Genomic DNA, 12,126 nt, shown 5'->3' on the forward strand with positions numbered 1-12,126 from the left:
CAAGAGGTGTAACTTACACAGAAAGACACTAGGGGGCGCTTTCATCTGTTTTTACATGATTTAATGCAAAAGATCTCATTAAAGTCAGAGATTCATAATTAGATTATGATCTAAAAAGAATTAGAAACAGTTTCCTGTTTCATCAGAATCATCCAATCACAGAGAGGAAACTAAAGTAGCCAATCAGGTCCCTCGGATCAGCCCTGGTTAAAGCTCCACCTCAGGACCTCCTTCAACCATGGCTGCTCCTCCGATAAACAGTCCCCCAAACTCCGCCTCCAGCTCCTGGAGGTGGGCGTGGCCTGCCTCCTCCCCTGTGGGCGTCTCTCCCAGGTTCCTCCACCAGGGCAGCCGGCTCGCCTGCAGCGCCGCGTTGTGGGCGTCCCTCGCCCGAGCGGCGATGGAGGCCGATGGGCTCAGGAAGGACTCCGCCTGCTTCGCCGTGACAACAGAGAGGGGCGGGGCATCTTCAGGGATGACAGAGTTGCTGATTAATGATCTTTGCAGCACTGACCATAGATACTTGGATTATTTAGAGCCTGCGTCTTTGGGGGCGTCACCTTGCAGCAGCTCCAGCTGTGTGCGAGCACACGCCAGCAGAGCCTCCACCCTCTGCTCCTCTCTCCTCCGCTGCTCTCCTTTCTGCAGCTCCGCTTGCAGGAGCAGCTGAACCTCCGCATGCAGCGCGGCGCCTTCCTCAGCAGACAGGCCTGTTGACTACAGAGGAGCACACACAGATCTTTCAGGGTCTTTTCTTCTCCCATAAATCTAAAATTTAAACTCTCCATGAAGGCAAAGCTTCTAGATTTAGAAATAAAGCCTCACCTGAAATATTGGGTTGAAAAGAAAACAAAAAACGGATAATTTAAAGAAGCAAAAAAGCTTTTTCAGTGTATTTCTATAGCTCCAATTCACATCATGTCATCTCAGGTCACTTTCCAGTTCACCAGATCATCCAGTCAGATTGATTCAAAGTTTTCTATCTAAGGAAAACCAGCTGAATGCATCGACTCATTGACTCTTCAGCAATCCCTCACACTAAGCATGCTTATAGCGACAGTGGAGAGGAAAAACTCCCTTTGAACAGGAAGAAACCTCCAACAGAACCAGGCTCAGTGTGAGCGGCCATCTGCTGAGGCCCACTGGGGTTCAAGGAGACAGAAGCAGACATAGAAAAAGGAAAAAGGGGTCCCTATGTCCTCCAGCAGTCTAAGCCTATAGCAGCAGAACTATAGAGATAGATCAGGATAACCTGAGCCACTCTAACTAGAAGCTTTATCAAAAAGGAAAGTTTTAAGCCTAGCCTTAAAAGTAGACAGGGTGTCTGCCTCACGGACTAAAACTGGTAGTTGGTTCCACAGGAGAGGAGCCTGAGAACTAAAAGATCTGCCTCCCATTCTACTTTTAGAGGTTCTAGGAACCACTAGTAAACCTGCAGACTGAGAGCGAAGAGTCCTCATGTTCAAGCAGAAAACTTAAATAAATCATAACTCAGTTAATATTTGAGGCAAAGTATGTTTTTTTACAAAATCTGATAAATAGTGATAAATGAGGCAAACTGTGACACTGTCTCACAGAATACTGACACCTGCTGGACATTAAAAGACACTACAGGCTGATTTAACAGGCTGTAGTGTCCTAGTTAGTACAATGATATAATCTGAGTTATTAAAGGCTATATTGTATTATTTCATATCTATGTTTAAACTGAAACCATTTTTGATATTTTTAGATGCAGCCAATAATTAATGTAAACATATGTCATTGTGAGAAAATTTATGGGTAAATAAAACTGAGGATGCTTGTGGACTAAGATTTTAAATTCTATTTTTAAAACAATAAGAGCTACAGTAAAAACAGTTAATAAACTAAGAGTCAATTTGAAATTAACATTAATTCAGATATAAGTTAAAATAAAAAGCAACGGCGTTCCTATTCCTAAACGTTCCTATTCCTTTCATACTGAAGAGGATTAAGGCCAGTGAAAAAATAAAAAAGTCAACTGATTTTTTAATAATATTCCAGTTTAATATGAGAAAAAAAGTCAGAATTAAGACTTTTATCTCAGAATTCTGACGGTGTGCAGTGGTTAGTGCGCACAACCCATGTACGGAGGCCTTAGTCCTTGATGCAGTCGACCTGGGTTTGAATCCGACCTGAGGTCCTTTGCCGCATGTCTCTCGCCCTCAAGAACTTTGACTATTTTTCTCAAAATTCTGTCTTTAATCTCGGAATTCTGACTTTAATCTTGGAATTTTGTCTTTAATCTCGGAATTTTGTCTTTAATCTCGGAATTCTGACTTTAATCTCGGAATTCTGTCTTTAATCTCGGAATTCTGACTTTAATCTTGGAATTCTGTCTTTAATCTCGGAATTCTGTCTTTAATCTCGTAATTCTGACTTTAATCTCGGAATTCTGTCTTTAATCTCGGAATTCTGATTTTAATCTCGGAATGCTGTCTTTAATCTCGGAATGCTGTCTTTAATCTCGGAATTCTGACTTTAATCTCGGAATTCTGTCTTTAATCTCGAGATTAAAGTCAGAATTCTGACTTTTTTCTCAGAATTCTGTCTTTAATCTCGGAATTCTGACTTTAATCTTAAATTATTAAAAACAAGAGAGCTAGTCTCTAAAACAGACATGGCTGCGGCTGGATGCTAACATGTTTGTTAGCTGTCAGATTTAAGTCAGAAATTTGAGATTAAAATTAAAATTCTGAGATCAAAGTCAGAATTTTGAGATTTTTTCCCATATTAAACTAAAATAATATCTAAAAATCAGTAAACTTGTTTTTTTTTTCCAGTGGCCCTAATCGTCTTCCGTAGTTTTCATTTTTCAGCTTGTTAGTGTTTCCCGGAGCCTCCAGGTGTCATTAGACCTGAATCCCTTCAGACTTCCTGGTTTAAATCATAAACTCAAATACCCTGTACGCGGCGATGTACTCGTCCAGCTGCTGTTTTAACTCCGCCCGCCGGCTGTCAGTCAGACCTTCCTGGCCAATCCAGAGAGGGGCGATGGGCGGGGCCTTGGCTGCTCGCCGTTTGTCCAGGAATCGACGCCCCTGGAGAAGCAGACAGGTGTTATGACGCCGCAGCGGGACGGACTGGGCGGCGTGAGGGCTGCTGGTGTGTTTTACGGCTCTCTGCAGAGTCCTGGCGGCGCGCCGCTGCCTCTGCGACTCTCTCAGAGCATCTCTCAGAGAGTCGACGTAGCGCCTTCTCGCTCTGAAGCCTCTCCAGAAGCTCTGGATCACCAGAGCAGCTCTGCGTTCACACTCCTGCAGGTACGGTTGCACCTGGTCTGAGATTAAGGCAAGTTAAACTATATCAGGTTAAAGCTGAGATTAAAATAAAGATGGAGGCGAGCTGAAGGTTTACCAGGAGGAAGACGCTGCAGCAGCTCCCTCTGCTTCTGATGGAAGCGTCTCCTCGCCTGCTGCCTCCTCACACACACCTGACAGTTCCCACAATAAAAGACCTTCAGAGCTCCGATGAACGCCCGAATGAATCATAGATCCAGAATAAATAGACACCATCAGGAAGCGCTGCTCTCTCTCCCCAGAACTGACCTGATACCTGAGCTGCTCCTCCCACTGCTGGGCCTCCTTCTGCTCCTGCTGAAGCCTCCTCCGCGCCCTGAGTCCCACACAGGATCATCGTCAAGTTATCGCGTTAAATACGATAAAGTTAGATCGCGTTCTTCAGACGGAGGAACCTGTATCTCCTCTGCAGCGCGCTGACGGCTCTGCTCAGGTTCTTCACTCTGCGGCGGGTCTGATACGAGCGCCAGGCGGCCTGGATCGCACACGCTGCCCGCACGCGCTCGCTGCTCACCTCCTACGAGACACGGATGATTATGTTCCTCCAAAGGTAAAGAATTTACATCTGACAATTTAACAGTGATTTCACTATTTAAGTTTCCTGATACAGAAGAGGATTAAGGCCACTGAAATAAAAAAACTTAACTTATTTTTAAATATTTCAGTTTAATATGAGAAAAAAAGTCAGAATTCTGACTTTAATCTGAGAAATCTGACTGAATTCTGCCAGCTAACCAACATGTTAGCATCCAGCCGTAGCCATGTCTGTCTCTCTGGTTTTAATCTCCTTCTGCTCCTCCATTAATCAAACAGCATCAGCAGGGGCCCTCAGGGACGGAAAAGTCTCCTAATTCCATCATTTTCCACCAATGTGTTCCTGTTTCTCCCAAATAACTCACATCTTTGTCAGTGAAGCTCAGTGATCCACATCTCTGCCTTGATGGTGAGCATCTATATTAAGATCCACAATAAAGTCATAAAGTCAGAATTCCGAGATTAAAGTCAGAATTCTGAGATTAAAGTCAGAAATCTAAGACTAAAGTCAGAATTCCGAGATTAAAGTCAGAATTCCGAGATTAAAGTCAAAATTCTAAGACTAAAGTCAGAATTCCGAGATTAAAGTCAGAATTCCGAGATTAAAGTCAAAATTCTAAGACTAAAGTCAGAATTCCGAGATTAAAGTCAGAATTCTAAGACTAAAGTCAGAATTCCGAGATTAAAGTCAGAATTCCGAAATTAAAGTCAAAATTCTAAGACTAAAGTCAGAATTCCGAGATTAAAGTCAAAATTCTGAGATTAAAGTCAAAATTCCTGAGATTAAAGTCAGAATTCCGAGATTAAAGTCAGAATTCCGAGATTAAAGTCAGAATTCTGACTTTTGTGCTATATTAAACTAAAATAAATTTTAAAATGAGTTTACTTTTTTTTTTAAGTGGCCCTAATCCTCTTCCTTATCATCCAGAGGAAATTAGGGTAAATATTTAGCTAATAACAATATTAAAGGTCATGAACATTTTTAGAGCAGAAGAAGAGAGGAGGTCCACATCAGGAGGAAACAAGAGAAAAAGAAAAATCTGTTTTTAAAAAGCATAAATATATACAAATATATAAATACTTTGGAGAAAATTGCTGCTTTTTTTATTTATTCTACATAAGTTATTTTCATTAAATAAATAAAAAAAAAAAAAACAGTAAATGGATATAATCAAACAAGTTAAATAAGTTGGTGAACCATTAAAGAAATACTTATAAAAAATAATATAATAAAAAATATAAATAAAAATATGAATAAAATATTCATAGATATTTTTTGTACTATATCCAATTATAGTATAATTTTCACCTTTTCATTGTTTTTTATATTTATGTAAAATGTTGTAAAAATTTATTTAAAAAAGTTAAATAAAGTTATTTTTTTTGCGTTCTTGGTAAATAATTAATATTATTTCCATTTAGCCTGAAAAAAGGATATTTAATAGATGTAGAATTTGTCTTTTGACTTAAAATATTTTAGAAATTTAATTTATGTTAAATGTTGGAAATTAAATTTAGCTTTAAAAAAAGACATGATTTAATGTTAATAAGAAAAAACAAAAAGCTGCTTGATCAACATTTTTCAGAGAAAGTTTTATTTCAATGTCGAAGTTTTGGTTAAACTTTTCTCACCATAAACTAGATTTTCCATCATAGAAGCGTAACTTTGGATTATTTTTCCTTCCTTCTATATTTCGAGCCACTAACCTGCGGCCGACCGCTGACGCTTTGCTGCCTCTGCAGGACGGAGGTCAGCTGGTCGACCTCCGCGTCGAAGCCCCGCCCCTTCCAGTCCTTCTCCAACAGGCTGGACAGACCTGCGAGGACGCGGAATGACCTCTGACCTTTTATCAGGAACAAAAACAGCTTCACCTCTTTCTGATGGGCGACACATCTGACCTCTGACCTTTGAAGTTGAGCAGGAGGGGCTGTAGGCGGCGTCCTAGCTGGCTGGCCATCAGGAGCATCAGTCTGATGGAGGCCCCGCCCACGGCGGTGTCTGAGCTCAGAGCCAGCTGGGCGACGGCCTCGTTGAGCAGCAGCAGGACGGATTCATCGCTCTGATTGGACAAAAAGTCTCTGCAGAAGGAAAGACTTCCTGGTTAGAAGAGATACTCTGATGGATCCGAGGTCAACATCTGGAAGTTTAAAACAACCAGGAAATCAGGTCTGTGTTTCTACGCTCCGCTCTCCTTCAAAACGACTTTAACACACATCTGATGGTGATTAATACGGAAGAGGATTAGGGCCACTGAAAAAATAAAAAGTTAACTGATTTTTTAATTTTATTTTAGAATAATATGAAAAAAAAGTCAGAATTCTGACTTTTTTCTCACAATTCTCTACATTAAGATCCACAATTCTGAGATTAAAATCAGAATTCTGACATTTTTCTCAAAATTCTGACTTTAATCTTAGAATTCTGACTTTTTTTCTCAGAATTCTAAATTTTTTTTCTCACAATTCTGACTTAAATATCAGAATTCTTACTCTTATCTACATTTCTCTACATCAAGATCCTAAATTCTAAGATTAAAGTCAGAATTTTGAGAAAAATGTCAGAATTCTGAGGAAAAAAATTCAGTTTAATCTTAGAATTCCGACTTTTTTTCTCAGAATTCTGACTTTATTCTCAGAATTTTGGATCTTGATGTAAAGAAATGTAGATAAGAGTAAGAATTCTGATATTTAAGTCAGAATTGTGAGGAAAAAAAAGTAGAATTCTGAGAAAAAAAAGTTGGAATTCTGGCTTTTTCCCCATATTTAACTGAAATACAATTTAAAAATCAGTTAAGTTTTTTTTCCAGTGGCCCTAATCCTCTTCCGTAGATTCTAAACTCTCTGAGGGTAAAAACCTCTAAACTGACACCTGATACCTGTTGACTGTACAGGAGTGAATCCACATCTGGATGCAGAGCAGACACACGCTGACATCATCACTCATCTGGATCTGCTCATAGTGGGCGGAGCTGAGGACTGCGGACAAAGGAGACAATAAAAAGCAACAACACAACTATTGAAGTGGATGAATCTGGATTAGATGAGGCAGAGGCCGGGTGAAACGGACCCTGAGGGGTGAGGTGGGGGTGAGCCGAGAGAAGCCAGCTGACAGAATCCATCACCTTCCTGAAGAGAGACGGACTCTGGGAGAAAAACCAAACCAGAGGAGTAACAGACAGTTTCCACCTCATCTCACCACACTGTACCGCTCACCTCCGATGAACTCATCAGCTGACCGGCCAACGACAGCAGGGCGTCCATGACTGATGGCAGGAACAGCCTATGGAACGCCTCGGATCGGCTGCCTGGCTCCGCCCCCACACAGCTGGAGCTGCAGCAGAGAAAGAGGAGGGACGGTTACACAGAACATCTCTTTAAAAACAGATTTTTACAGAAGGGGATTAGGGCCAGTGGAAATATTTAAAAAATGTTAAGAGATTTTTAAATATTATTTCAGTTTAATATTATAATATTAAGTCCTTCATTTATTTGTGTATTTATTTTTAATTACGACAGGATTGGTCCTCCATACTTATATAGATAGTTAAAGGTTTTAAATATTATGTTTAACTGTTGCCATCAAAGTATCTGTAGATATTTAAATCTATTATTAACTTGGAAAAATCTACGGAAGAGGATTAGGGCACTGAAAAAAAAGGTAACAGATTTTTTAATATTATTTCAGTTTAATAAGAGACAAAGTCAGAATTCTGACTTTTAAAAAACTTTATATTTTTAGATGAATAATTGATCAATTGATGAAGAAATGTCTTATTAATATTATTTTGTCACATTTAATGGCACAAATTCATATTATTAGCTACCTTTTCAAGCAATTTTATATTATTAAGTCATTCTTTTATTTCTGTGTGTATTTTTATTACGGCAGGATTGGTCCTCCATACTTATATAGATAGTTAAAGGTTTTAAATATTATGTTTAACTGTTGCCATTAAAGTATCTGCAGATATTTAAATCTATTATTTACTTGTAAAAATCTAGGGAAGAGCATTAGGGCCACTGAAAAAAATATTAAAAAGTTAACAGATTTTTAAACATTATTTCAGTTTAATAAGAGACAAAGTGAGAATTCTGACTTTAATCTCGGAATTCTGATTTTTGTTTTAGTTAAAACCTCGTCTCATAATATTACAACTTTATTCTGATAATGCTAAGACTTTATTCCGGACTTTATTCTCTTTATATTAGAGGGGGTGACCTCTACCTGGTGAGGTGGGCCAGCCTTGCAGCAGCCGCCCAGCTCCCCCTCAGCCTGCTGGGACCCAGAGAGAGGACCTGGACGCAGTGACTCAGCACCCCGCTGTCATATAAGCGAGCCTTGGCTCCAGCCAAGTCTCTGCTGGGTTTCTGCAGGGCTGCAGAGTTCAGAACCTCTGAGAGAAGAAGAAGAAAATCAGAACCAGTGGAACCAGAGCCGTCCATCCCACAGAGGATCCATCTCACTGTTTAAAGCATCGATCAGGAGGCTGATCTTCTCCTCTGGGCTCAGAGCTTCATTCTCTAACTGCATCTTCAGCTCTGACGTCACAGCTTCTTCATCCTCCATCACACCAGACCTCAGATGGACCTAAAAACCAGGCAGGCTTTAGAATCAGAGCTAAAGCTAATCAGTCATCATCTCTGCCTCCAGATGAGATTCAGGGGAAAATATATTTCCTCTGCTAAAGCTTCTGGTTTCTGCACAGCCTCACCTGCCCAAAGCGGACCAAGCAGCTTCCTGAAGGGTCACATGTGTCTCTGAAACACCTGTTAGCTTTAGCAGCGCTCTACTTTCACACCAAGTTCCTCACTAAATAACAAAATAGTTTCGATTCTGTGACATGACGCGTCGCTTTAAATCATCTCCGCCGTCATTTAATGCCTCATTTATTAAGAAAAAACACACAGCTAAACTCCAAACATCACGCTTCCTACAGAGTTAGCCCGCAGCTAACACCTAGCTCAGCGGCAGAGGCGAGGCGACGCGCTTTGTTTCCAGGGTAACCTGACGTCATCAGGGCGCGACAGCAGAGAGCTCCTTTCCTGAACAAAGGAGCGATTTCTCCAGCCATAACATTTTATTGGAGCCGTTATATCCCAGATATTCACTGGAAAACTGTTTGGATGATCCCCCATAAATATTTAATTATAAACAAGGTGAAGGAAGTGTCATTTAAAATTCTCCATAAAATTTACCCTGCTAAACATTATATGATAAAATATAAACGCGACATAAACACCAATTGCACTTTCTGTGAGGACCATCCAGAAACTGTGACACATCTTTTTTGGCTCTGCCCTGTTATACAAAGGTTTTGGTCTGAATTTAGCAGGTTTATTACTGACCATATCTTAAACAATTTTTCTTTATGCTGGGAAAATGTTTTATTTTGTTTCTATAGATTTCATAGAAAGGTTGCTGATCATTTCTTTATAATAAACTTACTAATACTCTTTGCTAAATATTATATTCATAAATGCAAGTTTGCTAATAGGACACCTTGTTTTTCTTTGTTCATTAAAGATATGGCTCTATATGTCAAATCAATAACAGACTCTACAAATCAAAAGGCTCAAAGGACAATCTCGATATGTACGTCTTTGCATGTTCTTATCTAATCACCCCTGGTTGTATTGCTTGAATGTTGTATTGTTCATTATACTGTTTGTTGTATACTAATTTCATTTAAATAAAGTTCATTGGAAAAAAAAAAAAAAAAAAAAAACAAAGGAGCGATTTCTACCTGCTGGATTTGAACGCGAATTCAAAGAAAATGACTTTTATATTTATTTAAGTACGGAAGACGATTAGGGCCACTTTGAAAATAAAAAAAGTTAACTAATTTTAAAATTTTATTGCAATATAATATAGGAAAAAGGTCAGACATCTGAATTTTCTCCCATATTATAGCGAAACAAAATAAAAAAATCATTTTTTATTTTTTCAGTGGCCCTAATCCTCTTCCGTATTTAAGAAACGTTTCTGTAGGAGAAGCAAATCATGTATATTTTTGTGTTGAGACGTTTAGTTTTGTTTCTAAAAGCTTCCCGTTCCACCGCGCTTTATGACGGAATCTCATGGTGCATTCAAATGCAGTTAGAAAACTGCCATAAATAGAAAGATGATAATTAAAGTGTTTTTTATATTTATTGTTATTCAACACTTTTTCTATATTTTCAAATAGTTCCATTGATTAAAAAGATTAAAGTTTTGAGAAAGTTTGAACAAAATCTTGATTTATGCTTTTAAAAAACACGTTTAAAACTGTAATCATCTTTTTTTTTTTTTTTGCAGAACTGACCAGATAGACAGCGACATCTTTCCATTTTTTTTAACTTATCTTTATCCACAAACATTCTTTGAGTTCTTGGTTTCCCATATTTTCCTCAGTTAATAAAATCATTCTTCACCAATTTATCTTAATCTTTTACTAAATGTTGAATACATTCATACAGCGAGCTAATGGTGATCCTTTGTATCTTGTGTTCAGTTATACGATCAGATTAATCCCACTTTTTATATTTGGCTTTTCTCGTTTTGACACATTTGTACAGAAGATGATTAGGGCCACTAGAAAAAAAGTTAACTGATTTTTAAATATTATTTAAGTTTAATGTGGGAAAAAAGTCAAAATTCTGACTTTAATCTCAGAAATCTGACTGAATTCTGAAAGCTAACAAATGTTAGCATCAAGTCATAGCCATGCCTATAGACTAAACTAGCTCTCTTGTTTTAAATATTATAATCCTCTTCCATACTGTTGTTTGTTTTTCAGTTAGTTCTTTGAATAATGAATGTCCATGTTTAAGTCAAAGAGGTTGGAAAATCATCTATTTTGGTCATTTCTATTAAAAACCAACTATTGCAGCTAAAAACCATAAAGTTGAATTTAAATAATGGATACGTTTAATAGGAATATTGAAAAGGAGCGGCTAATATTCAGTCCTGTGGGAGATAATCGGATTGAACTCTAGTTGTTTGAGATCTGATGGAGACAAAGCATTTCCCAGAAACCATCAGTGTGAACTGATGATGCTCAAGATGAGAGGAATCATTCATGGTCCTGTTGATAAAGTAAGAGCTAAAAACATTTCCTCTATGGAAGGCAGAGCAGATAATCATTACCTTCCTGTCCGCGTACCAGGAAGTGTTCAGTAGAAGAGCTAAGTCCATTAATGCAATTAGTTTGGTTTTTTTAAAGTGTTCAAAGTGAGATTATTGAACATTTGCAAACAAACTTCCCCTAAACAATTTGCCTCCAACAGAGATGAGATCCAACACTGTAGATCATTCTGGAAACTTATTGGAATGATGTGGTGACTGGGTTCATATATGAGGATAGAGAAGAATAAACTCAGGCCAATGCAGCCGAGAGGCTCTGCTGAATCAGTGATGATAACATCCTCACTGGATCAGCCCCCCCTTCAGTGTCCACCATATTGGATCAGTCCATTTGCTGAACAAACCATGCAAAGAGCAGTGTTGCCAACTTAGCGCTTTAGTCGCTGTATTTAGCCACTTTTCAGACCCCTCTAGCACTTTGATTTCTAAAAAGCTCCTAGCGCCAAATCTAGAGACTTTTTTCTGCTTCTGAAGACTTTGGAGACAACATCTAAAAGCAGCGAACTCTGCTCTCCAGAGCGAGTAGATTGGTAACCCCGCCTCCTGCTCTCCTCTATCTTAAAGTCAGAATTCTGCGATTTTTTTATTATTTAAACTAATCAAGCTTATTAACTAAGTAGCAGTACACAAAGACTAATGGGCTTTTCTGGAAGGTGAGTCTTAGAGCAGCCGGGGGTAAAAGCTCAGGTACAGCAGAGAGGATGCTTTCCTTCCCCTTAAACAGCTGATCCATTGCTACTTTATTCCCTGGTTTGCCCTCATGAACCTCCACCGCAGGAAGAGCTTCACTAGCCGGAATCGGCATCTTCTTGACCGGAGAGCAGTGCTGCAGTCTCTTTGAGACTTTGTCAGAATTTTGAGAAAAAGGTCAGAATTCTGAGGAAAAAAGTCAGAATTTTGAGAAAAAAAGTCAGAATTCTAAGAAAAAAAAGTCAGAATTCTAAGAAAAAAAGTCAGAATTTTGGGAAAAAAGACAGAATTTTGAGGAAAAAGTCAGAATGCTAAGAAAGAAAAGTCAGAATTCTAAGAAAAAAAGTCAGAATTTTGGGAAAAAAGTCAGAATTTTGAGGAAAAAAAGTCAGAATTCCGAGGGGAAAAAAATCAAAATTCTGAGGGAAAAAAAATCAGAATTTTAAGAAAAAAAGTCAG

General features: G+C 38.6%; 1 protein-coding gene across 1 annotated transcript; it reads right to left on the reverse strand.

The window, feature by feature from the left end:
- Positions 1 to 64: 64 nt before the first annotated feature.
- On the reverse strand, positions 65 to 8,852 carry LOC119771612 (IQ calmodulin-binding motif-containing protein 1-like). Its single transcript, XM_038267704.1, has 15 exons — positions 8,567 to 8,852; positions 8,319 to 8,442; positions 8,080 to 8,248; positions 7,068 to 7,185; positions 6,922 to 6,997; positions 6,731 to 6,830; positions 5,761 to 5,933; positions 5,562 to 5,671; positions 3,716 to 3,837; positions 3,570 to 3,636; positions 3,379 to 3,454; positions 3,138 to 3,301; positions 2,925 to 3,062; positions 561 to 717; positions 65 to 467 (listed from the first exon to the last, which is right to left on the reverse strand). The coding sequence occupies exons 2-15, from the start codon at positions 8,419 to 8,421 to the stop codon at positions 208 to 210; spliced, it is 1,833 nt and encodes a 610-aa protein (XP_038123632.1). The 5' UTR covers positions 8,422 to 8,442; positions 8,567 to 8,852; the 3' UTR covers positions 65 to 207.
- Positions 8,853 to 12,126: the final 3,274 nt, after the last annotated feature.

This window comes from Cyprinodon tularosa, unplaced genomic scaffold (genome assembly GCF_016077235.1).
Source record: "Cyprinodon tularosa strain WSP-4 unplaced genomic scaffold, ASM1607723v1 ctg681, whole genome shotgun sequence".
In the NCBI taxonomy this organism is placed as follows: Eukaryota; Metazoa; Chordata; class Actinopteri; order Cyprinodontiformes; family Cyprinodontidae; genus Cyprinodon; species Cyprinodon tularosa.

Coding starts and splice junctions, on each gene's coding strand:
- LOC119771612 (XM_038267704.1), bottom strand. CDS start 8,421: ATGGAGGATGAAGAAGCTGTGACGTCAGAGCTGAAGATGCAGTTAGAG. Junction 6,998..7,067: donor AGCTGATGAGTTCATCGGAG/GTGAGCGGTACA, acceptor TTTTTCTCCCAG/AGTCCGTCTCTCTTCAGGAA. Junction 718..2,924: donor AGTACATCGCCGCGTACAGG/GTATTTGAGTTT, acceptor GCTCCTCTGTAG/TCAACAGGCCTGTCTGCTGA.